Source organism: Nomascus leucogenys, chromosome 12 (assembly GCF_006542625.1).
Source record: "Nomascus leucogenys isolate Asia chromosome 12, Asia_NLE_v1, whole genome shotgun sequence".
Lineage (NCBI taxonomy): Eukaryota > Metazoa > Chordata > Mammalia > Primates > Hylobatidae > Nomascus > Nomascus leucogenys.
The window spans coordinates 59495862-59520492 of record NC_044392.1 but is presented as its reverse complement, the minus strand read 5'-3'; the positions used below and the strand labels follow the sequence as shown (position 1 = coordinate 59520492).

The following is a 24631-nucleotide window of genomic DNA, read 5'->3' as shown; positions in this document are numbered from 1 at the left end:
CTAGAAACTCACCACAGGCAGCCTGCATCTGTCTTTCCAAATTGCTTTGAGATGAGCTGAATTCAGACCCCTCCCCCTGGTGTGGTTATGGTAGTGGGAGATCGGAATGGAAGAGAAGGAAGGCTGAACAGTTTCCTCCCACCTAGGAGTCGGGTGCACCACGGCGGTGCAGACTGAGGAGCCCCACGCAGTGCTTTCAGGCCAGAGCAGGCTCTCTTCCCTCAGGACAGACTCACTCCGCAGCAGATTCCTGAGATTCCACATGGCTCTATGGTGAGGTCTTATCCTGCTGACCTCTCAGCCCAGGCTGCCCAGGGGCAACCACCCACCACTCCCAGAAGGAGCCCTGTCTCAGTCAAGGCCTCTGAGCTCACTCTGCTTGGCTGCTTGCTAGGGCTAAAGCCTCAGTGTGGTCAGTGTAATAGATACGGAGGGTGAGGGAGGGAGAAAAGAAGAAGAGGAAGGAAAAGGAAGAAGAAGAAAGGGAAAGAGGGAAGGAGAGGACTTTGGAAAGGGTGCAGAAGGGAAGGGAGGTCAGGCAGAAAAAACAGAAGCCACATGTCGATGTCCAGTCTCCCTGGCCAGACTGGGCAAGAGAACAGGCCCCTGCCATGTATCTCTGAGGCCCAAGCTAGACATGAGAACATGTAGGCCTGGTCTTGGGGTGGAAACTCATGCAGTTCCAGAGGGGTGAGATGTTAATACAGTCAGAACTGAAACTAGAAGGCCTGGACCAAAGCACCAGTTGTAGACAGGGAAGGACATGAGGCTCAAGCCAAGATTCAAGGCAGTGGGTAGGGGGATGACATGCAGGAGCCTGGGTGAGGGGAGGGTGGAGAGGCAGAAGGAGGTTGAGACAGAAGCTTTCCCTGAGAGACTCCTCCAGTGGAACCTGGGGCTGGGCAGGGCTGTGTCCTGAGTGGGATGGAGCAAGTTGTCTCACTGTCCCTTCCTGTTCCTGCCCCCTTCCCTCCTCAGAGCAGTCCACCTGGGCCAGCTCAAAAGCAGAGTCACAAGTGGGCACCTGATTCCTGGGCAACATAGTGAGTAAGACCCTGACTCTATTTTTAAAAAATTATTTTAAAAAATAAAAAAAGGAGTAGGATCAAAAAGTGAAAATGTGGTGGGGCTGATCTATCATCAACATATGTGATTTCATGCATTCATTCAACAAATTTTTGGGGGGCACCTCCTGCAAGTGAGGCACAATTGAAGGTGTCTAAAGACGAAATCTTATCTAAATTGCAATGCCTCTAAGAAAAAGTTTACAAAATTTACTAGCAGCTTATCTTAGGGCCTTGAAAAAGATCTATATGAGTAAGGGGCTCTGAAGCTTAGACTATCACTTTCACAGTCAGTTTGCCTCTACCCTGTTCACTCCCTCCCTCATCGGTAATCCTTAAATTTTATGATTTATGCTTTCATCAAAAACAAGCAAATATATGTATTTATATCCCCTTTTTCTTAAATAAAAATAAAATACTATACTTGTTTTCCAACTTGAGTTAATATAACCTCTAGATAGCTTATAGCAGTATATATCATTATTCCTCATTTCTTTTTGTAGCTGCATAATATTCCATTATGTGGATATACCATTGTTTATTCAACTATTTCCCTGTTGATGAACATTTCATTACTTTCTAATCTTTTACTGCTAAACAATAATCCAATGAATGACTTGGAGTGTCATCTTCTTAGTATTTGTGCCAACAAATCTTTTGGATGGATTACTAGCTGTGGGATTGCCAAAGGGTCAATACATATGTAATTTTGTTAGATATTGCCAAATTCCCTTCCATGGGGGTTGTAGCTGAGGCCTCTCTTAATACCAGCCTCTCCCGCCACCTGCTGCTGCTTCACGCACTGCCCATAAAGTGTGGCCCACAAACACCTCCAGAGTAGCCAGTATCTAGGGAACACTCTGAGAAGAGGGAGAATCACAGAATCATACAGTGGCAGGTTGGGAAGGGCCCTGAGGTGGAGACACCCAGATTACAGGGGCATTGCTAAACCACTGCCGTCCAAGGCTGCCTGGAGTCAACAGGCTTTGAGGATCTATCTCTGAGTTGGGAGATGATTAGTAACAATGTAACATCAATAATGATCTGAAAGATAATTATTATCAGCTTAATAATAATCTGAAAGATCAGATGGAACAGAGGAGGACTGGGAAGGCAGGTAGCTGTGCTCAATGTGCCTCACGCCCACTGGGGCCTCCAGACCGCAGAGCCAGAAGAAAAGGGCCTCAGCTCTTCAGGGAGAGATCCTGTCCACCCTGTCAGTGTGTGTTCACACTCAAAACTATAAGGTCAGTAAGCTGAACAGCAGCTGCCCAGGACTTAGCTTATTTATAGCACAAACTATAAATATGCCCCCCTCCCCACCCCACCCCTCCCTTGTGAAAATGGTGTAAAGAGAACAATGCAGCAGGATGGGCCCTGTTGCCATCTGTGACTCCGTTCCTACAACAAATGCTTCACAGCTGCACGTCACCTGCCAGCTCCGTCAGCGCGCTGGTGCACTTGAGCTGATGGCATTCAGGGTGCAGCTGGGGCAGGGCCAGTGGAATCCCAACCCTCTGTTAGGAAGGAAACCTCATCCCTTCTCAGGAATAGCTCGACAACAGGACAGCCCTCAGAGGTCACCCCAAATGCTCCTGAGAGAATAAAGAACCATTCCATGACCAAAGAGACTGTACCATGAGGCAGTGCAGGCAACGCTGGGCATCGCCAGCAGGTACCTCGGTCCTTCCAGAGTCTGCAGCAACGTAAGGCTCTTTTTAAAGCTTTTAGACCACACAGTACAGCTGGGAGCAACAAATTCCCACTCCAGCACAGAGGCATGTGAAATAGACCCATCAGAAACTGAGAGCAAGTACATTTCAAAATTTGCCTCTCCACTTGGAAAACTTGGAGGACAAATTTTATATCCACATTTTGTCACCGATTCTATTATTTCCAGGTCAATAGTATTGTTTTTAAATGATTAGGGTCACACTCATTTCTTTTTTCTTTCTTTCTTTTTTTTTTTTTTTTTTTTACTTTAAGTTCTAGGGTACATGTGCACAACATGCAGGTTTGTTACATATGTATCCATGTGCCATGTTGGTGTGCTGCACCCATTAACTCATCATTTGCATTAGGTCTATCTCCTAATGCTATCCCTCCCCCGTTCCCCCACCCCACACGCTCATTTCTTTATAATTGTTCCAGGCCGTCAGGGGCTTTGTTCTTCTCTGCCCTTCTTAACTTAGCAGCCAGCCGTCTCTCCCTGCACTCGAGCGTTTGCAATCTGTCTGCAGCTCGAAAGAAAAGCCAATGGGCCCTCACCTCTGGCTGCTCCTACTCCTCCTGATTCCAGATTCATTGCAGGGTTGCTTGGGTTGCTTTGCTCGAAGCTTAAGGAGAAACAATTAGGGAGGACTTCAGCTTGTCCTGGACAGGAAAGGATTTGAAGAAACCATCCCTGCATCTGGAACATGGCCTAACAATGGTAGAGCCTCTTCCAAATGCGACTGTGGCTACAGCCTAGGAAGAAGAGGGTGCTTTTAAATCTCCCACTCCTTATCTGTACACCCACATTCATAGCAGCATTATTCACAATAGCCTAAAGATGAAAGCAAGCTGTGTCCAACAACAGATGAATGGATAAACAAAATATGGTCTATACATACAATGGCATATTATTCAGCCTTAAAAAGGAAGGAAATTCTGCTACATGTTTCAACATAGATGAAACTGGAGTGAAATAAGCCAGACACAAAAAGATAAAAACTGTATGATTCTACGTACATGAAGTACCTAGAGTAGTAAAATTCAAAGAGATAAAAGTAGAATGGTGATTGTTAGGGCTGGAAGAGGAGAAAATGGGGAGTTTTTTTTAAACAGGTACAGAGTTTTGGATTGGGAAGATGAAAAAGTTATGGAAATAGATGATGGTGATGGTTGCACAACAATATGAATGTACTTAATACCACTTAAAATTGTTAAAGTGATAAATTTTATGTTATGTATATTTATACCATTAAAAAATAATTTTTTTTTTTTGGAGATGGAGTCTTGCTCTGTCACCCAGGCTGCAGTGCAGTGGCATGATCTCAGCTCACTGCAACCTCTGCCTCCTGAGTTCAAGCGATTCTCCTGCCTTAGGCTCCTGAGTAGCTGGGACTACTGGCATGCACCACCATGCCTGGCTAATTTTTGAATTTTTTACTAGAGACGGGGTTTCACCATATTGGCCAGGCTGGTCTTGAACTCCTGACCTCAAGTGATCCACCCTCCTCGGCTTCCCAAAGTGGTGGGATTACAGGCATGAGCCACCACACCCGGCCACAAAAAATAAAATTTAAAAAAATAAATTTTTTAAAAAAGGTTTATGCCGACGGTCATTTAAAAGGAACACTTGCTTTAAGGATTAATGCAACAATGAGTTTAAAATAAGTGTGATTTATCAAAAAAGAGGGTGAGTCTACAAAGAGATCATAAGACAAAAGTGAAGGAAACCAGGACAGACAAGGGCCCCAGGACAGGGCCTAACAGTAAGGAGAAACTCGAGGGAAGTAGGGTTAACTCTAAGGTATGACCACATTTGAAGTAGCCTGGAGAAGTTAGTGAAAAAAAAATCCTCATTCCTTCAGGCACTCTTGTGACTTTAGAGGACCCAGACCTGTCTTGAGGGTTCGAGTAGCTACAGTTGAGATCTAAAGCTCAGATACATCATTTCCTTTCAATGGCTTGGCCATGTGGATAGAAGAGTGAAGCATGGGAGCTGATGTGTTGATCTCAGGAGATTGATTGCTGGCTTTCTGTGTCCTTAAGCTCTTCATGGAGAGCTCAGCTGCCCAACCCGGGAGCCATTCCAGTCTAGAAGAGCAAACCCTCTTTTGACTGTCAATCCACTTGGTGTTTGCTTTTCTCTCCCGGTCCTCAGATTCTTGCTTCTGTACCCAGGATCCTTTATCTGCATCTGGCTCCTTTGACTTGGAAAATCCCCAAATTCTAGGCTTTGGGGCTTCTTAAATGATCTTAGCTCCACCCACAAAACTCCTTGCTTTATTCTCTAGCAGTGAAGGACATCATCTCCACTCCTACAGGCAACTCCCCCTTATGCTCATCCCAGAAGAGGCAGAAAGAGCCTGCCCTCCAGGTCTTTTTGAGAAGACACCCGTGCACTGAGAAGTTGAATGCTAGGTCCCCACCCTACAAGGTAGAGGGAGAGCACTGGCCCCTGCAGAAACCAAGCCTGGAGAAATGGGCTTCCTGACCTCTGCACTGAGCAGAGTCCTGGACCTTCAGACCCAGAAGCTTTAAGATCAGGGGCCAATCTGGAATCATCTCTGCAGTGAAACACCTGGGTGCCAGTGATGGCAGCGGCTCCCTGCCTCTGTCATCACACCTGCCAGACTGCTTTCAGGGCAAGGGGCTCCCTTTGGCCTCCTAGTTCCTCAGCATTCACCTTCCTGCCCTGTCTGTGTCTCTCTCTCTGTTCCACATTAGAAATGGTTGCATTTCGGAGACTCAGAGACATCTAGCCTCAAACAGACCCAGGGAATCTGACCTATGAACTTCTGGGTGACTGCCCTGGCCCAGGTTCTGCTGATTGCCCTCAATGAATAAATACACTTTAGCCAAGTCTGACACAGTTGCTAAAGATCTTACTCCACTGAAGATCTAACTTGGCTTGTGGGTCTCTATGATTACCATCTGCTTGGGGAAAGAGGAGAAAGTAATGCAGAGTTGCTAAGAGCCCCTGCAAGAGAGATGTCCTGTTAAGTCTCTCCTGCCTTTTCTCTATAGGCAACCCACCCAAAGAGTCTCACCCTTGACAGCTGAACTGGCTGTGAACCAGAAACCAAACACATAAATTTTCACACACACATGTACACACATATACATGTATGTGACTATATACACACATATATACATTCAAATACACATACATAGCAATGTAAATAAATATAAATATAAGTATGGGTGTATATTTGAAAGTATACGTGTGTGTATATATACTTATTATATATATGAGATATATATATACATGAAATCCAGACACTTAGTGCTTACTACATACCGGACTCTGATTTACACACTTCACAAATACTAGCTCCTTTAATCCTCGTAATGACCCTGTGAGGTAGACACTATTCATGTCCTTATTTTACAGATGAGGACATTGAGTCACAGAGAGATGAAGTAAATTTTCTGAGGTCATTCAGCTAGGGAGTGGCAGAGCCAGGATTCAAACCCGGGATGCTCAGCCCTAACCACAATGCAAAATCTGATGTAAAGCACTTGGTATGCAACAGGTACTGGGCAATGGTAGTAGGATTAGCAAACTATTTTACCACAGCTTCAACTCACCTACCTTTTCACTGTGTAACACTGGAAAAATGACTGGGAACAAGCTTCTTTGGTAAATGGCTGGTTCTAGTCAAGTCAGGGATACAGGATGATACAAAGTGATTCCACATACATGATCTTTTGCACTCCTGCATTTAATATTAGTTGGTTTGTCTAAAGACCTATAACTGATCATGATTTCTAATTTTCCAGAGGCATAAATCTGAGTCATGTGTTGGATTCAGAATCTGGTTTCTGAGCACTGATCTTTTTGTCAGTGAATGGGCCGAGCCAGCTGTGACGCATCTGCATCATGTCACAGCTTTATTACCCTCTGTTTGCTGCTTTTCATGTAGAAACTTGTGAATGACAAAAACTTGTGTTTCTTTATGGAAAATGGATGCCACAAGAATGATAACTGCTGGTGCTGATGATGGAAGCAAAGAGATATTAAAAAAATGGTCATTCATTCTTCAAAATAGGAGTCTTAAGTTGAAGAAGAGTGGAACATGGCATTGGCAGTGACCCAGATCTGTGCCATGATCACGTCTACCATAAGCTCTGTGCAAAACCTCAGAATAAGCAGTTTGTGAATTTCTACAGATATTTGTCTGGAAAACTGTGTGAAATCTGAAAGGATGGGACCTTGAGGTATGAGAGAACATGTAAAGAGAGGAGGAGACCTCACCGAGATGATATGCTATAGATGTCTTTACCATTTTAAGAATTTCCCCAGGTCTGATGGAAGCTTCATGAATGCAATGGATTTGCTCTACCTAAGTACACAGCTTGGTAGGGGATTGGATATAGGAATCCCTTTCTCTTTTTATTCAGGGAAGAAAGCAAATGGGAACATCTGGGATCATGAGGGTATCATGTTGGAATGAGCTGGGCTAAGACTCCCAATGACCCATCCCTGGCCACAGCCAAAGGGCCGGCTCGAGACTCCTCCCCAGCCTCTCCATTCCCAAGGCAGCACAGATCCCTGCTTCACGATTGGCAGGTTCAAGTATGATCGCTCTACCCTTGGCCTCATTTCCTCAAGGCCCTACCCTCCTTTATTCCTCTGCTTTCCTGGCTTCAGTGTTTCTACCAGCATTTTCAATATAGAGGGAGACTCATCAGATCAGCTTCTACCGGGGCTGATATTTAACTTGCTGGGGAGCCAACAGTTGTGACATTAAGAAAGAACAGTAAGAGCAAAGGCATCACTGAAAACAAAGATAACTAGTGGGCTATTTTATGCACAAATGGTCCTTTGCCATTCCCATCAAGCTGAAAACAAATATCCTGAAACTATTGATCAGCAGCCAGTTAAATTAAATATCTAATTAAAAGAGAACTGGAGCTGTTTTAAAATCAGACACTTCAAACACTTGCCAGTCAGAACATGATGAAACCAGGGGTTTTAACAGAGTAGCAGCAACAAATAAAATATTTACAGATCTAAGCCGAAATAAATGCATAGATTCTCATTTTTAAGGAAAATGCACATAGCGCTATTTCAAACACATCCTGGTGAATATTTGATGCCTCTGATTTAGAGAATGTGCGGGGAGCACCATTTGTCAGGAAATCGGATAGAACCATCCAATGTTTTCAAGTGTGATCATTTCTAATGGAACAGGGAGAACTCTGCAAATGGAATTCAGGTAGGATTGCCAGATGAAATATAGAAGAGTGAATTGTCTTTTGAATGGATGTCCCAAATATTGCATGGGACATACTTATACTAAAATTTTATCTGTTTACCCGAAATTCAAATTTAACCAGGCATACTGTATTTTTATTTGCTAAATCTGGCAACCCTAAATCCAAGATTGTAAGTAACCCCAGTGACCTGGGAGAATAGTTGGGTGACCAGCAGAAGAGAATCCTGGAGTGGCTCAAGTGCTGCAAGGGTGTCGTGTGAGAATTCGAGCCTCCATCTCTCCATTTGTACAGGGGAGAATGATACTGTGCAGAGCTGCTGCTGTAAGGATTATCTGTGAAGTCATAAATCACATAAATGTCTGTCACATTTCCTGTATGCAGGAAATAGTAGTCACTATTGGTATGTAGAGGGCCTATAGCCAGTGAACGGCAAACAATAAGCCCTTAATATAAGTTGGTTCTTATCTCTAAAAGAAAGAGAGCTGTTAGGTAAGAGTGGCCACCATTTATGAGCACCTATCATATATATCAAGCACTTTGCCACATTGTCTTTTTTTTTTTTTGAGATAGAGTCTCACTTTGTTGCCCAGGCTGGAGTGCAGTGGCATGATCATGGCTCATTGCAACCTCAACCTCCCCAACTCAAGAGATCCTCACACCTCAGCCTCCTGAGTAGCTGAGACTACAGATGCATGCCACCATGCCTGGCTAATTTTTTGTATTTTTTGTGGCGACAGGGTTTCGCCATGTTGTCCAGGCTGGTCTTGAACTCTTGGGCTCAAGCAATCTGCCTGCCTCAACCTCCCAAACTGCTGGAATTACAGGTGTGAGGCACTGTGCCCAGCAACATTGTCTCATTTAAGCCTCATTGAAGATCCTACAAAAATAGATATGATTATTATCTTTTCATGGGAATATAAACTGAAGCTCAGAGTTTTGTTGACCTAATATTATACCTGTTAGAGGCAGAGCTAGGATCCAAACCTGCTTAACTCCAAATCCTGTGATATTTTAACCATATCACCCTATTCCTCACCATTTGACTCCACACAGGTTAAGAATCGTGCAAGAATAACAGATTACTATGTTTGCCACAGAACTGCCTAAACTTAACCTCTTCTTGTGATAAATTTTTATCTTCAATAATTGGGGAATTTTTTTTTCCCTGTAGGAACTCATCTGCAGTCTCATGATGAAGTCAGTGAAGAAATGGATTTTGCATTTTAGAAACTCACTTTATTGTCTAACTGGCTAATGTGCCTATTTTGCCTAAAATAACAGATAATTGTAAAATTTTAAAATAAAAATACGTAATCCTTTTGGAAAACTGGCAGGAAGTTAGATGGTAACTACAGATTATTTACAAGCTTCTTTCTTGTCCCAGTCATCCTCACTGTGCCACCTCATATGTTTAAACTGAACCCCAAAAGCCCGCTGCTCTTTCCCCTGTGGGCTTCACTGGTTAGAATAGGAAATAAAATGGTGGGCAGCGAGGCTGCCATGCTGGAAAAAGAGAGCTTTCGGAGGAAGGACAACCCTGAAAAGTCAATGCCTCTTTTTATAGCAATACAAAGGCTCTTAGTTGGGGCATCACCCAGGAAGGAAGAATTCCTCCTTTGAAGGAAACCGTGTTGTGGGAAGAACATGACTCAGTGTCATTTCTTGCAGGATTTAATGCATGGGGGACTCTTGGGGAAGACACAGGAGCCAGTGTCGTGCCAACCATGCCTGGAAGGGGAGGTCAAGACATAAAGCCAAAACAATCCATAGAAAAGAGAGATTTTGCCAATCCATATTGAAAACACTTTCTTCCCTAATGCCTTGGATAGTTGTCTAAAATGTCAGAATGGGGAGACACAGCCAAGTGCTTTCAGTATGCATGCTCTCAGTAAGACTTTACCTTCCATTTCTTTTATTGATAAGAATATCCCAGTACTTTGGGATTGTCACCTAATCCTACTTAGTTTTTTTTTCCTACTTTTTTATTGTGATAAAATACACATAACATGAACTTTACCATCTTCCCCATTTCTAAATGTACAGTTAAGCAGTATTAACATCGATGACGTTGTGCAAGGCTGCTTCATTTTGCATTGTGATTTTGGACAGGGAAGGCAAAAAAGAAATTCACCCCTTGCCCCTTATAACAAGTTTCTTGAAAAATACTTACGTAGCTCCCTCCTGAACCTTGCCTGTTCGTTCCTTCCTTCTGCCTCCCTCTCCAATCATCCCTTTCCCTTTCGCTCTCCTTTTACTTTGTCAGCAACACTTGTGTTTCCTGGAGCAATCACTGCCCTTGTATTGATTATCCATTTCTTTCCAGGTCCTGTGGGAGCTGATTTCACACCTGTTGGCTCATTTGCCTCCCCTCTTTCATATGGCTTGCCCTTCCGCCCACTGACCAATCATTTTGGGACCCCTTCTCTAGGCGCCCCATTCCTCCAGCCCAGACCCTCTCTGGACTCATGGGTCTGAAATTAGTGTTTTAAATCCCGAGTTTGTGTCTGAAGGTCAGCTGGAGAGCTGTTTACACGTCTGTAAGCCCCAGAGGGCTTATTTGCACAGTGTACTTACCTAAGCAGGGCTGGTTACAAGCCCCAGAGGCCCCAAGAGGGCTTCCCAGGCCTCGCCAGCAAGAGCACAAATAGGGAGCCATGGAGGACTGTTGTTGCCGAAGTAAGTTTTCAGCTTGCAAAAACAAGTCTTCAGATTTGCTACCAAGCCTTTCGCCTTGTTTATGCCATCAGGCTCCTGAGTCTCAGCTTTCCCCGTGCGGCTAAAGTCTTCACTGCAGACCTATATTTGTCATGTGTTTTTGTTTGAGGCAGATTGTGAGCCGCCCTCTTAGACGCTGTCTCTGAGTTCTGCACAGACCAGAAAGGGAGAGACGCAAATTGGCACCAGGATGTCTGGGGTTTATCAGATGCTTCTTTCTTTCAACCTAATGACTGTGTTGCTTCAGGGGCTGCCACAGGGGTGTATGAAGAAAGCTGAGCTTCCTTTATATCTGTTTATTATCTGCTTTCTTTTTAAAGGAGTTTTGAAGTCTTAATAATTTGGTACATGGTTGTTTTTTGCTAAGATTGTGGTGAGGAATTATGGCTCAGTTTTGTTTTTATGTTGGCATAATTGGTCTAGTTCATGCTCCACCAAGTGTGGCTGGTGTTAAAGCAAAAACTATCTAGCACAGAGTATTATTTGGGGGTCTTTGGGATGGAAGTGGTGGTGAGTAGTATTCATGAGCAATATCAAATACAGAAACTCAATTTTTCTCCATAAATCAATGATGGTGATGGTGGTACTAGTGGTAGCAGTCATGATGGTAAGATGGTGGCTATGATGGTGGTGATGGTGATGCCAGTAAATGATAGTAGTTGTTGGATAAATCAAAGACGCCATCTTAGGCATCGGTTCCGGGTTCTTCCCCCTCCACTTGGCGCCACCTAAACCCGCCAAGCACAGCCCGCCAAATAAGCACCCAATCAAAAGGAAACACCTCCTGCTAGCCCCTAGGTCCTGCCCTCTGACCAAACACCAATCACCACATCACCCTAAAGGACATAAATACTCAGCCCCAGCAGCTCTCTCTCTCTCTCCGCTTCTCTTCGTCTTCTTGTACACTGAGCCTCCAATAAAGATCTCTTGGATGCAACTGGTGTCGTCTCTGACTAGCCTGTCGCCCTTCAGTAGTGCTGATGATAATGGTGATGACAGGGACAATGGACAGTGGTTGTGATGATAGAGGTGGTGTTGAGATGATGGGGATAAGATTGTTAGTGGAGGAAGAAGAGGAAGATGATGGTGAAGAGAAAAGGAGGGAGGAGTGGTAATGGGGAGGACATATTTCCATTATTATGCTCCTAGGTCTGTGACCTCCTCTCAGCCTGGAAGATTGCCCAAAGTGGATTCCCTTCCATAGGCCACCCCATTAACTCTGTCCTTGCTAGCATTCAAACACATCAAGTTTTTGTAGACAATAGCAGGATCCGAAATGAGAAAAACAGTAATTTCTCACAGAGCTTCCCAGTATGAAGATTGCTTGGAGGTTGATCATGTGTATGAGTCATTACTTGTTAGCTCACCTTGGCAATCTTTAGATACAGAAAGAAGATACCAGTGGTGACTACAGTGCTTTGTACCCAGTACTTGCTTGAGGAGAAAAAGCAGGGATTTTGGTGTTGTACAGATGAGGGTTCAAATTTCAGGCTTTTCATTTCCTACTAACTTGTACTCTTTAAGCCTAACTTTCCTCATCCATGAAATCGAAATGACATCTACTTGACAAGGTTGGGCAAATTAAATGAGACAGAGCGTGGCACATAGTTCTCAATGAATGTCACACTCTTCCCAGAAGGGGAGGTAATGATGCTCCAGGCAGTTTTATGCTTACTTTCTGCTTCTCCTAAACCTAGATCTTAGCTAGGACTAGCAGGCACTTCCTACCCAAAACATTTTTCATGAGTCACCTATTTAATTATTAAGTAAAAATTAGATTGCTATGACTTAGGATCAGAAAGCTTCAAAAATCAAAACAATAGTTTAAAAGAGAGAGAGAGGGCCGGGCGTGGTGGCTCACGCTTGTAATCCCAGCACTTTGGGAGGCCGAGGCGGGCGGATCACGAGGTCAAGAGATCGAGACCACGGTGAAACCCTGTCTCTACTACAAATACAAAAAAATTAGCTGGGCGTGGTGGCGAGCGCCTGTAGTCCCAGCTACTCAGAGAGGCTGAGGCAGGAGAATGGCGTGAACCCGGGAGGCGGAGCTTGCAGTGAGCCGAGACTGCGCCACTGCACTCCAGCCTGGGCGACAGAGCGAGACTCCGTCTCAAAAAAAAAAAATAAAAAATAAAAAATAAAAGAGAGAGAGAGAGAATTTAACCACTCAATTGGTTGTTTTTTCAACTGCTGCCCAGCTGGTTTTTTCCACTAAATGGACTAATATTTTGGTTAACGTGACCATTTGAAATGATTCTATAACTTTTTTTTTTTTATGCTGTCAGGATGTTTTCCTTGATATCTGGCCCCAGTTCTCTTTGCTTATGTCATTTCATCATTACTCCTACTTATGCCGTCTGGTACCTGAATTAAAACATTTATATTCTATCATTTGAATTTGTGCCTTTCAAATATTTATAAACCATAATCATGACTTCATACAGTCAATCCTATACATATTTAATTTTTTTACGAAGAAGTCCTTTTTCCCTAAATTATTTATTTCCTCTCTGAAATCTTTCCAAAGCCGTTTTAGCCTTAAGATGAAGAGATGCCCCCAAGTGGATTGTTATCAGACAGACTCTAAAAAGTAGTTGTTGTGAAACCTGGGGTATATATTAAAAGTTCGGACTTCTAGCCCTCATCACCAGTGATTCTGATTCATGGTTCTGGGGTGTGGGGCCCAGGAATGTGCATCTTAATAACACCCTCCTTCCCCTCTCCCCAATATACAATATCCTCTACCCAATATACAGGTAATTTTGGTGTGAGTTCCCTGTAGAACACACTTGAGGCACAGTGCCACCTCACAGTTGACTTGGGAAAGCAAAACAGAAGACGTTGGTTCCTGCTTTCTAATGGGCATCACATTCAGGCCTGTTTGCTTACGATTATAGCAAAATTACCTTGACAGAGTTTTGAGTGTTTCCAAGCCTTGAGTCAAATAGTTACACTGTCTTGGTTTACTGCTGCAGATGGCTAAGCGAAGTTTCTAGAAGGCTATCAATTTTCCCAACTCTTTAGTCTTTAGGTCTGGGTTGGTGGAAGAAGAAGGGTTGCAGAAGGGCACTTTGTCTACCACGCCATGTCTCTAGAAATCTAGCAATTTTGACTCCTGTAGGATTACTATTCATATTTCTTTTTTGTAAGAATATGATCCAGCAAATAACTAATAATAATTCTTCATACTAGTATAGCACTTTGTGGTTCATAAAATATCTTGACTTTCATTGTGTCATCTGATCTCCAGAATAGCTCTGGTTAAAGTAAGTAGGTGAGGTATTACTGTTTCCATTTTACAAATGAAGAAATGCTCAGAGAGAATAAGTAACTTGCCCAGGGATTTATAAAAGGTAAATGGAAGTCCTAGGATTTAACAATTATGGATTCTTTCATCATCTCTGCCTTAAGGTTGCACTTCTCTAGACTGTGGTATTATCAATCCTATAGTCTGAATGTTGCAAACTAATAAATAATAAATTTACTTCATTAAAATATCTATTACTTAGCTGCTTGGAATGGGTAGAAAATATTGAAGTGGAGAATTTTTAACCTACCCTTTAATTACTGCATTGATGTTATCCATGATTGTATAATATTGTTCTTAATTCCTCTAAGTTTTATTTTGAAAGCTAAACATAAAAGACAATGGCAGTTTGTCATGTTGAGAAGAATATAATTATTAACCTCATAGGTTCATCCCACAAGTAATGATTGTCATATGGACCCTGTTGGCAGGAGAGGGAAGATGAGAGGTCTCCCAGCTCTTAGATAAGGCCTAGGCCATGGGTCTGCTGTTCCCAGTCAATGGATCATAATTCATTAAAATTGTGTATTGGACACTGGCTACATCCAGAGTCTACACATTAGATAATATTAAAAGAACATAAAAGGAATATAAATGAATCTAGGTGCTAAGTGACTTGGGAGTCCTTGAACTTGTTGCTTTTACCTCCATTTATTGATTGATTGATTGATTCATTCATTCATTCATTGAACGCATGTTTTATCGAGCACTTACTGGAATGGCACAGTGTGCTGGGCACTGGTATTACAATAGTAGGCAAGACAGAATCATCCCTACATCATGAGCTAATAGTCCAATGGGGACACTGACAAGGATGCTGGCAGCCACAGGCAGTGGGATAAATGCTGTGGGAAAGGCAGGGTGCTGCACATACACTCACAAGGGGCATCCAGCCAGCCAGCATATTAGGCCCAGTATTTTTAAATGGATGTAGATTTATTGGGAGTGGCCTGTAGGGGGTGTGCTGAGGGCATGGCCCCTGGCCACTTTATCCCTTGGCACCCTGAGGGTACTAGGAAGTCATTGCCCTACACATTTAGTTGCCTTTGCCTGAAATATTTTCTTCCTCTCCTCCCTTAGCTAAGTTCTAGTGCCCACACATCCCTACAGGCTAGGGAGCCCTCTCTGTATCGTTATATATTCAACCCCTGTGCACTGCAACATCCTGTGAAAATCCTTGAACATCATCCTCATGACCTTCACTGTCCTTCAAGTATCTCCCCCATCAGTTTTTGGGCACTCCTAGATCAGGGCGATCAGGGCCTGTGTCATTTACCTCTATATTCCCTGCACCAAGCAAATGCTTGGCACATAGTAGAGGCTTAATAAATGTTTGCTGAATGCGCAAATGAATGAATGCCCCTAACCTTTAATATCTGGTTGATGAGGAGGCAGGAAACTGAACGTATACAAATAAAACCATTTGCAAACAATTAGCTGCAAGTCAATATTTCAATGCATCAAATCATGTAGCATCTTTTTCCAATATTTAAAGTGCACCTTTTTTACCCAGCATGCATATTCCTGGGGGCCATGGACTGCCCCCAACAGGGATAAAATGGGCGTAAATGTTATGTATACTTAATTTCTTTAACAAGAACAGTATCAGAGGATTACTTGGAGTCACTAATGGTACTACCCCAGTAAAGAGTAAATCATTTTGAAGTTACTATATGCTATGGTTTGAATGTGTCCTCCAAAATTCATGTGTTGGAAATTTAATCTCCAATGCAACAGTGTTGAGATGTAGAACTTTTGAGAGGTGATTAGGTCATTAGGGCTCTGCCCTCATGAATGGACCAATGCTGTTATTGGGGGAGTGGATGAGTTATTGCAGGAATGGGTTCCTCATTAAAGGATGAGTTCTGCCCCCTTCCTCTCCCTCTCTCACACCCTCTTGCTCTTCCACTGTCTGCCATGGGATGATGCAGCAAGAAGGCCCTCACAAGATGCCAGCACCTTGAGAGTGGACTTTCCAGCCTCCAGAATTGTGAGAAATAAATTTCTTTTTTTTTTTAAATAAATTACCCACTCTGTGCTCTTCTGTTCTAGCAACACAAAATGGACTAAGACACCATGGGTAGGGTCTCTGAGAAATATGAGTTGAATAGGAAAGTTTTCATCAAAAAGGCCTGCTCAGTTGCTAAGGTAAAAGCCAACAGGGCTCGGATTAGGGCGAGATGAGTGAGACCAAGTCATACAAGTTGCAGGATCACATTCTGTCTTTATTTAACTTTTTAAGTGCATCATGATTTATTGCATTAATTTTTATTTATTAAAATATCAATTATTTTGATTGCTGAGTTTTTTCACCTTGCCCCCACAGCTCCCAGCCCTGGGGGCCCCCACCCCATGAGCTCTGCCTTCCTGATACACAGATTACAGGGGAAACCCAGACTCCCTCTGCAGGAGCTGGATGTCAGCTATCACCAGGGCTCAGCTGCATATCCTGAGGGCTCACTCTGCTTGCCTGATTCACCTCCCTTTCCAGTTTTGCCTTCCCCTCTTCCTCTAGCAGTCTGAGCATTCTGCACCTCCCCCTCCCTGTGCTTCAATGCCATCTCACCCAACATCCACACTAGGGCTGCATGTTCTCCAGAGCCTGCTCCGTCTCCCTCCTCTCTTCCCTTCTACCCACAACTGACTTGCTTTATAATGGAAGAAGCTTTTTAATGCCTGCCATGAAATCCTGTCATCTGGGCAGGGAGGGCAAGCTCCCTGACCGAATCATCAAGAGGAGAGCACCTGCCTGGAATAAGGCTCTGAATCTTCTACAGCTCTCTTTTCTGTTTCCCTTCCTCAGAAGTATCCCCTGGGCCCCGCAGAGGCTGTAGAACCAATACTGCCTGCACTAGCCAACTACGGAGGCAGTGGCTTCCCACCCTCTGTGTGCTGCAAACATACTCAAATCTATGGCCTGTAATAACTTCTGCACATCCCTGTGTTGCTCCCATAGGACAGATAGAGGAACAGAGGCCCTGGCTGATAAGTCACATCAACTGATCACATAACCACTCATGGACAAAACAGAGATTAAACCTACATTTTTGACCCCCCACTGCCCCCCATCCTGTGTCCATTTCATTATTCCATAAACATTCTCCTCTACCACATCCTACTTCCCCCTCACCTGCCCACCCCTGCAAAGTCACTTGATCTCTTGGTGAATTAGCATGAGCCAACATTGATGTTTTAAAATAGCAAACTTTCAGGCTTAAAAAAGTCAAGATCATCTTTAAGTCCCCAAGGACATATGCAACCAGTGATAGAAAAATCCTCGCCCACTTCTCCCCCTCCAGTCTGAATTGACTTAGCAACTTTTCTTCAGCTCCTCAGCAGAGCCTTTCACAAATTCCCACTTGCAGCACTGCTGAAGGATAGACATCCTGATGTGCTCTCAGCTGGACTGCTGCTGTGGACTTCAAAAACACAGATGCAGCAGCAGTGAGTGTGTGCCTGTGTTATATTTCTCAACTGAACATCTTCAGAAGCTGGGCACATGCGTTTTCTAGCCCAGCATGTAGGATCTGTGGCCCCTGAGCCTGTGGGAGGGCAAAGTCCTGTAGAGAAGCTATTGTTTTCCTTGCCTTTGCTGATAGCATGAGATCAGCTAAATGATGGTGGCAGGTGTCCAAGACCAAGAAAAAGAGTAAGTAGGGGTACAGTAATGGGAAGCAGTAAATCGTAGGACATATTTGTAATCTAACCAACAAAAATGAAGCATTTTCTGGGAAATGCATGGAGCACTGAATGCTTGAGTGCCTAATGGGTTTTGAAGCCCCAGTAAGTTTCTGTGGATGGGTGCCAAGAGCAAACAAATCACTGCAGCCACAAGCCGCCTCACTCCATATCCGAGATGCACACTGAGAATGACTGGAAAGGCTACTGGGTATGGGAACCCTAAAGCAGTTTGGATGGGGAGGCCCCCAGGGAAATGCTATCCTTAGGGCTCTCCAGGAAGCATCATTTACAACTTCACAATTGGCCAAACACTAATATATGTGCTTTACATATATCATCTCATGGAAGCCTCATTATAACACTAATGGGTTAGGTGTTGTTACACCCCTATTTTAAAGATGAAGGAAGTCAGACTCAGTTAAGATCATACATCTGTTAAGAGGTAGGGCAAAATCCAAACTCAGTCTTTTCTGATTCCAAAGCACATGCTCTTAACTGCCCCACTTTATTGCCCTCAGAGCTCTTTGGTACCAATTACACCAGGCATTCCTAGCTACAAGGCATTGTTGATTCATTCATCCATTCATTCAACATCCAGCAATATCTCTTGAGCATCTGCATTGTGTCAGGTCCTTTGCCAGGCCCTGGGACCTCGCTGATGAAGCAGACATGGACCCTGTCCTCATGGAACTTGGAATCTAATGAGTGAGTGCCAGGGTCTGGAATGGGAGTTAAGGTCTCACTTAAGATTGGACAGGTTGTACCTTGCACAAAGGCTCTGCACTAAGGGGGCAAGTGGGTACTGAAACCCAGCTTCCACTAAGCTATGTGCCCACAGAGAGACATCTTCCAGAGGAAGCAATTTAAAAAATTTTTTCCCAAAGAGTAATATGGGCTATTCTGGAAGTACCTGCCTCCCTTAACTTTTCTTTCTTTCTTTTTTCTTTTCTTTTCTTTTTTTTTTTTTTTTGAGACAAGTCTCGCTCTGTCATCCAGGTTGGAGTGCAGTGGCGCAATCTCAGCTCACTGCAACCTCCACTTCCTGAGTTCAAGCAATTCTCATGCCTCAGCCTCCCAAGTAGCTGGGATTACAAGTGCAGGCTCCCACACCCATAGAAATGGGATTTCACCATGTTGGCCAGGCTGGTCTAGAACTCCTGGCCTCAAGGGATCTGCCTGCCTCGGCCTCTCAAAGTGCTGGGATTACAGGCATGAGCCACTGCACCTGGCTGCCTCCCTTAACTTTTCAAGCCAGTGTCACCCTGAAAGACATCCTCACGCACAACCTGCAGTGTGCAGGGAACATGAACGCACCAGGTAGACTCTGTACAGTAAGGAGGTCAGCAGCAAGTCTAAGTAAGTGTACTCAGGTCTGTTTGGCCCCAGTCAATGAGGTCCACATTCACCTTCAGGAAATCCTAGCCAGTCAACAATGATTTAAACCAATCCCTTCACCACCCCCAGGCAAAGTCCCTGTGTAAGTAAAACTTCCAGTGATTCCCAAAGATAGCACCCCCACCTCAGCAGACGGTGGGGGCCCCTGCTCAGCCCTGGACCTGCAGGCCTTCTGCCCACAACTGTCAGACCCCACAGGAATGGAAAGGAAGGCTTCTAGAGACACGTACTGGAGAGAACAAGGGGACAAAAAAGGCAAGCTGACATCAAGCCCAAACCCCAATAATTCTTAGGAGAGTATCCCTGATAACAGAAACAGAGACAGAAGGAGGTCTGCGGGAAGAAAGATGAGTTCTTTATGTATGCCATTTTTCACGTGTTAAACATGTCATGCCTTCTATCCATGGAGCCTTCACATACAAGGCACTATGTGTGATATTTACAAAAGCCCTAACCAGAATTCCCTTTTTATAGATGAAGAAATTGATATGCAGAGAAACAAAATAACTTGGCTTAGGTCACATAGCTAGGAAGTGGCAGAACTAGAAAGTGGCAGAGGTGGGCCCTCTCGATTCAAAAGACACTCAATCAATGTAGTCTAGCTTAGAAGTCCTCGGCCTGAAGATAAAGATGAAGGAAGTGAGATAAAGGGAATGAGGCCAAGAAACAGTGAGGCAGATGGAGAGAAGGGAAAGAAAGGTACAAAGGTAGTAGAGGATGCACCCTAATAACTCCTCACAGATAAAGCAATACAGCTACTGCGACCAGCTATCAATGCAGTTCATAAATGCAGAGATCATCAGAGCAGGAAAGGACCTCTGTGCTCCCAGCCTCCCTGTGTTACAGCTGAGGAGTAGACGGCCAAGGCATCTAGTGGCTTCCCCAAGGTTCTCCAGGCTGCTGTGGAGGCAGAGCCATGGCCAGGGCCCTGGCCTCCTGGCACTCAGGCCTAACAGCTTCCATCACACTGTACCACTGAGATTATTATCATCAGTGACGATGGTGCCATTAACAGCCATGGCCACCACTATCTGGTTTTTTAGCACCAGCCACCCTGGCAGCCATCTTCATTTTGTGACTTGAAGAAAGCACTGCCCTGGTCATGTGAGCACAAGAGGAGTGGAAAATTCCAGGTCAGGGAACAACACACCCTCCAGGCATCCTTCTTCACCAGCCCTGCCTTCAGAGGCACCCAGCCCTTTTGTCCCACCACCAGTTAATATGTCACTTGGGTGAGACTTTAGGGAACAAAGAACACAAAGCTGGCCTTGAGGGGCCAAAGGTAGGCAGCCCATAGTTCCCGATTCAGCTCATAAATAAGAACAGGGCAAATGTACTTTGGATAAGGACGCGCTCAGCCTCCCGCAGAACAGCTGGGGAAGCTATTCATAGGAAAGCGTGCTATTTGCGTCTGCCTGGCATTTGAATGAGGCTCACCTAACTGCGCCTGCCCTCCCCACAGATGTGAGTCACGCTCCCCACTCACGAGTGAGGAGTGGCCAGGGGCAAAGGAGAATTGCTTCTTGGCTCAGCTGAGAGAACTGTGGGGGCCAGGAGCAGCACTGCCAAGGATATTTCCCTCCCCCAGGCAGGGAGGGCCTCCAACTGAGGACACTTATTCTGTAGTGATAGAGCCTGATTCCCCTCCATGTGAGAGAGGTGCCTCCTCGGACCCTGCTACTTTGCCCGTTGGCCCTCGGTCAAGCACAGGGGACAATTTTCAGCCCCCAGCCCCTTGTTGGTGGCTTTGGCTGTCTTCTCACATCTCGAGTACTCGGGGAAAGCCAGTCAGAGCAGCGTGGGAGGCCAGTTCCAGTGTCACGCTGCCATCCTCCGAGTTCTACTGGTCCCTGATCTCCAATTGCAAAGCTTACATGCTGTGGAGGTGAAGTGGGGGCGATTCCTCCCCCTTAAGCAGCACTGCCTACTTCTGAAGGTCATCCACCAATGCTCCTGCCTCCTGCAGCATCCAGTGCAGTTCTGGCCTGGTTCTGAGCCGAGGGTGTGCCGGAAGCAGGGCTCGCTATGGTCCAAAATAACCTTGGGAGGTCAAGCCCAGGCCTGGGCATCCCTCCTCCAAGGAGCCCTGATGGGGGCGGGGGTGTCTCTCAGGGCCTAGCTGAAGAGTTAGTTCTGCTCCATAGCAGCACTGATGGTTCAGGTCAGTCTCAGGCCCGTGAGAAAAACTCCAGTTCTGCACCAAAACACAGTGGCCTTTGGAGTCCATCAGACTCCAAGCATTAGGAACGGCCAAGCCCTTCTCCCATTGGTAGTTCTCACACAACTGTGGGTCCAGAGAGGGGCCACCCACCATGATCCTGGGACCTGTGGTCTAAGGGGTCTCTGTATACCTGGTACATACTCAGCTGCGGTTTGGGTTTTTTATTAGTGAATGGCTTAGCTCCTCAGCTGGACCATAAACCTCTCAAGGGAACATGCTGTGCCCTTATCTTTGTGTGCCTGCATGACAGCACACAGCCAGCATGCAAACCATGACCTCATATGCACTTAACACTTAACTATATCTCTTTGGCTACTAGACTCTGCTCCTTGTGGACAGGGACTTCTTAATTCTGTATTTCTGAATGGCCTAGTGCTGGCTGTGACACCGAATAGGTATATAATTGATGGTGTTGATTTAAATTGTCCAGTTTGAATAAAGAATTTTCTAAATGAGATGACATTATGACACAATGGACATAGATGAGACCTTAATGCATTTGAAATTTACACTGGTGGACACATGGTGGTAGATGCTATAGATACATGAACCCATGCAAATTCCAACTTCGAGAAACTAGTAACCTATTTAGAAATTATATTTTCTCCTGTTCTTCATGGGCAAAGATGATGCAAGCATGGAGGACATGACATTTAAGCCCTCTTCCCAGTGGAAGGGATGTGCCTCCAGCTAAATTTTTCTCTCAGTCAACATTTATGGGCACCTACTGTGTGTTAGGCACTGTACTATGGGCTGAGTATTCAAAGAAAAACAAGGCACAGGTGAATCGTGAATGGAGAGCTATGGGTCTAGTGGGGCTGAAGGCACTTTCTCAAGGAACTCATGGCACTGAAATAGCTGCTTGAGAAGTATGGCCTAAGCTCCATGGGTGTGAGAAGGGATGAATTTCTCCTGGGACCAGGAAGGGAAGATGAAATCAGGAAAGGCCTCCCAGAGGAGCAGATGTTTGAAGGATGGACAAATCCAGATGGACAATAGAGTATGTATTCTAGGCTGGAGGGTATTAACCAAAGCATCGAACCCCCTCAGTTCTTTGGGAGTAGAACAGTCTCTTCTGCTCTCACTGTGGCTGGTGTCCTGATTGCTGACCAAGGTCAGGGTGACACCTTTGGCCAAAGAATGGGGCATTTGCTTCTAAGTCAGCCAAGGGCTCTTTCTGTCTGAAAATAGCTGCCTGAATTCATTTCCCCAATTAGTCCCAGAGGCCAAAGATAGGAGCAGGCTTTCTCCACACGCAGGGCAGAAACTGCAGCTAGAAAGCCGGCCCCGCAGCATGAGGAACCCCTGGGGAGCTGGCAGGAGGCCATGACCGGCCACACCTTGAGGTCTGACCTGCTACGTTTGGACGGACCCTTTCTAGCTCTTTCCCCGTCATGTGACTGAAAACCTTATCATAATGAAAGCTGTAAAAATGCCAAACTTTAACCTTATTAAAGTCACACTGTTCTGGTCTTGGCAACCCTAATAGGATTTTACAACTCAACCTCTCTGACTAGAGTCCTTGAATAGCACAGGGTCTGTCAGGGTCCGTGATGGGTGACTTAATGCCTTCAGGGACTGATGCTCACCCACATTCCCACCCTCCCTGTGTCCATCCACCATCCGTGCTCACCGTGGCCTTACATTGGCCTCCTGTTTTGTTACTCATAGAAACGGAGAAATTTCCACTACCACGGACCCCGGGAAAAACATATGAGCATACCCTACAGCACTTACCAGCTGACATGGTATTTTTCTCCGGATTAATGAAGCACAGTGGAATTTTAGCTGTTGCTGTAATGATTAATATGTCAAATCCATATTGCAGGAGAGGCAAACAGGAAAGCGATGTGAGAACCTAGGAGGAGGGAGGAAAAACAATGGGAAGGGAAGAGAGGGAGCAAAGCCAGAGAAGGACAGGGAAGGAAGAGAAGAACAAGGGAAGGACAGGGCAAAGTGGGGAGAGAGGAACACGGACTCCCACAGGGGTTGGATCAAACAGGCTCGAGCACATTTAGGGACTTCCTCCTGCCCACGGCCACATTGGTAGGAAGGTGGGTCAAGTCAGTTCCTGAGGAGAGGTCTCCAAGAAGCAGTCATTGGCATAAGGTTCTACATATCGGGAGGTCATGGACCTTGAAGATTTGAGAAAAGGTATGGGGTTTATCCCTAGAAAAAAAAATACACATAAAGGGGTTTACTTAGGGGTTTACTAAGCACCTAAACCTCCATAAAAAACACAAAAATGAAAAACCCCTGGATTCAGCTGATGGTGTTTCTGGAGCTGGGACTGTGTCATCCCTGTCAGCATCCCCTCTCCATGTGATGCCTTTCGGAAACAAGTTTGGAAAGGTGACAGTGGCATCAACCACAATACACATTCTCTTTGCTGAGCCTCTGTCTTGCCCTGTGAGCGCCCACCCTCTCCTCCCCACCTGCAGGCCCACCACCATGAGTTCCCAGGATGAGGTCATGCTTACTCACAGGGTCCCTTCCTCCAACTCTAGGCAGTCCAGTGCCCCTACATGAAGTGGTGTCTATGCTGTACGTGAATATGCTCCGCAGTCTTGAGACCATTACACAGCTGGACAGAGGAATGCCTGGCCAAGCCACCAATGGGAAATACTTTGCAATGCAGATGAGTCCTCCAAAGCCAAGCATTCCCCTCTCCTGCTAATTACTTTTACCTGGTTGCATTAGAAATCCTGGCCAACACGGTGAAACCCCGTCTCTACTAAAAGTACAAAAATTAGTCAGGCATAGTGGCACATGCCTGTAGTCCCAGCTACTCAGGAGGCTGAGGCAGGGGAATCACTTGAACCCAGGAGGCAGAGGTTGCAGTGAGCCAAGATCGTGCCATTGCACTCCAGCCTGGCGACAGAGTGAGACTCTGTCTCAAAAAAAAAAAAAAAAAAGAAGAAGAATGGCTTCATATTCTGTATAGTCAGGAGCTGGCTCAATGTTAATGTCATTGTCTGTCCTGAAATCATCTGTCAGTGCAAGAGGGCTCTGAATTTCCTTTCTTATTTCTTGATCTAAGCGTGTACATAGTGTCATGGGCCAGGTTAATTAAACCTCACTGAACATCACATACTATCCTCTGAACAATCATACGTGTTGCTTTTTTAAAAGCAGAAAAGAAAAAGGCCAGGCGTGGTGGCTCACGCTTGTAATCCCAGCACTTTGGGAGGCCGAGGCGGGCGGATCATGAGGTCAGGAGATCGAGACCACGGTGAAACCCCGTCTCTACTAAAAATACAAAAAATTAGCCGGGTGTGGTGGCGGGCGCCTGTAGTCCCAGCTACTCGGAGAGGCTGA

The 24631-nt window shown here is 45.1% G+C and overlaps 1 protein-coding gene across 1 annotated transcript in view; it reads right to left on the bottom strand.

Moving 5' to 3' along the window:
- Window positions 1–23890, bottom strand: part of LOC100591990 — a 55368-nt gene extending 31478 nt beyond the window's left edge. Inside the window, exons 1-2 of the mRNA XM_003267853.1 lie at window positions 23798–23890; window positions 23051–23171 (exon numbers count right to left, since the gene is read on the bottom strand). Of these exons, the coding sequence (XP_003267901.1) occupies window positions 23051–23171; window positions 23798–23890 (214 nt within the window). The remainder of the gene's footprint in view (window positions 1–23050; window positions 23172–23797) is intronic.
- Window positions 23891–24631: the final 741 nt, after the last annotated feature.